The 1,059-nt window shown below is 51.2% G+C and overlaps 1 protein-coding gene across 1 annotated transcript; it reads left to right on the top strand.

The window, feature by feature from the left end:
• Positions 1 to 102: 102 nt before the first annotated feature.
• On the top strand, positions 103 to 1,023 carry LOC110096699 (pentatricopeptide repeat-containing protein At5g65560-like). The gene is made up of 2 exons (XM_020822757.1): positions 103 to 294; positions 403 to 1,023. Exons 1-2 carry the CDS (start codon positions 103 to 105, stop codon positions 1,021 to 1,023), a joined length of 813 nt encoding a protein of 270 aa, XP_020678416.1.
• Positions 1,024 to 1,059: the final 36 nt, after the last annotated feature.

Genomic DNA, 1,059 nt, shown 5'->3' with positions numbered 1-1,059 from the left:
GACCCCCTCCCGGAAGCCAACACCAGATCGCCGGCGGTCCACTAATGGAGATACTGCGGCAAAACGTTCCACCAACCGCCAGCAGCGATTCGATCGGTACCAATGGCCACCGGACATTTCCAGCGATTCAGATTTGATCCCGGCCTCACCTTCGCATCATGCAATGCCAAGCCCTGTTCTCGCATCCGCCGCTCAACCCAGCTCGCCTATACACCGAGCCACACGATCTATTTTGTCTCTGATCGACCCCGTCTCGTGTTCAAACCTCACGTAGAAATCGTCCGAGACGATCAGGCCTTCAAACACAACGAGACTTGATCTTCCTGCAACCATACCGAGTGACCACGACGGAGATCGAGGCCGCAATCCCACGCCGGGCTTCCAGATCATTTACGCACCTAGCGTTCAACAGGACCTCCAACAGCCGGAACCGATTCCGCCTCCAGATTTATCGGCTTCTTTTCCACCTCTGCATCCTTAGCTTCTTCACCACCTCCCCGCGGCTCTGCTGACCGTCTTCACCTCTCCATGCTCCAATCCTGCGTCTCCGCTGCCGACACCCGCCTCGCCCTCGATGCTATCATGGTCTCCGCCAACAGTGGTCGCAGTTCTTGCCCAAGCCTTAGATGCTACAACACTCTCCTGCTCAAACTGGAAAAATTCGGCATGGTTACTGAGATGAAGTCCGTCTATTGCCAAATGCTCCTCGTCGGTATCTTACCCAACCTCTTTACCTACAACACCATGATTAACTCCTCTTGCAAGCTTGGCGACATATCTAATGCGATGATCTACCTTGGTCATCTGGTACGGGCGGGATTTGATCTTGATACCTTCACATTCAACTCATTGATGATGGGCTATTGTAGAAGAAATGATATCGATAGAGATGGAATGGTTTATGAGACAATGTTGCGCAAGTCTTGCAAAAGGGATGTACACTCTTATACTATACTGATTGACGGACTCTTGAAGGCTTTTCTGGTGGAGGAAGCGTTAAAATTGTTGTCAGAAATGGAGTAACGATGGCTGCTCTCCAAATTCTAATACCTATACGGT

This window comes from Dendrobium catenatum, unplaced genomic scaffold (genome assembly GCF_001605985.2).
Source record: "Dendrobium catenatum unplaced genomic scaffold, ASM160598v2 original_scaffold_118902, whole genome shotgun sequence".
Lineage (NCBI taxonomy): Eukaryota > Viridiplantae > Streptophyta > Magnoliopsida > Asparagales > Orchidaceae > Dendrobium > Dendrobium catenatum.
Note: the sequence above shows the minus strand (reverse complement) of the source record. Positions and strands in the feature narration are given on the sequence as shown.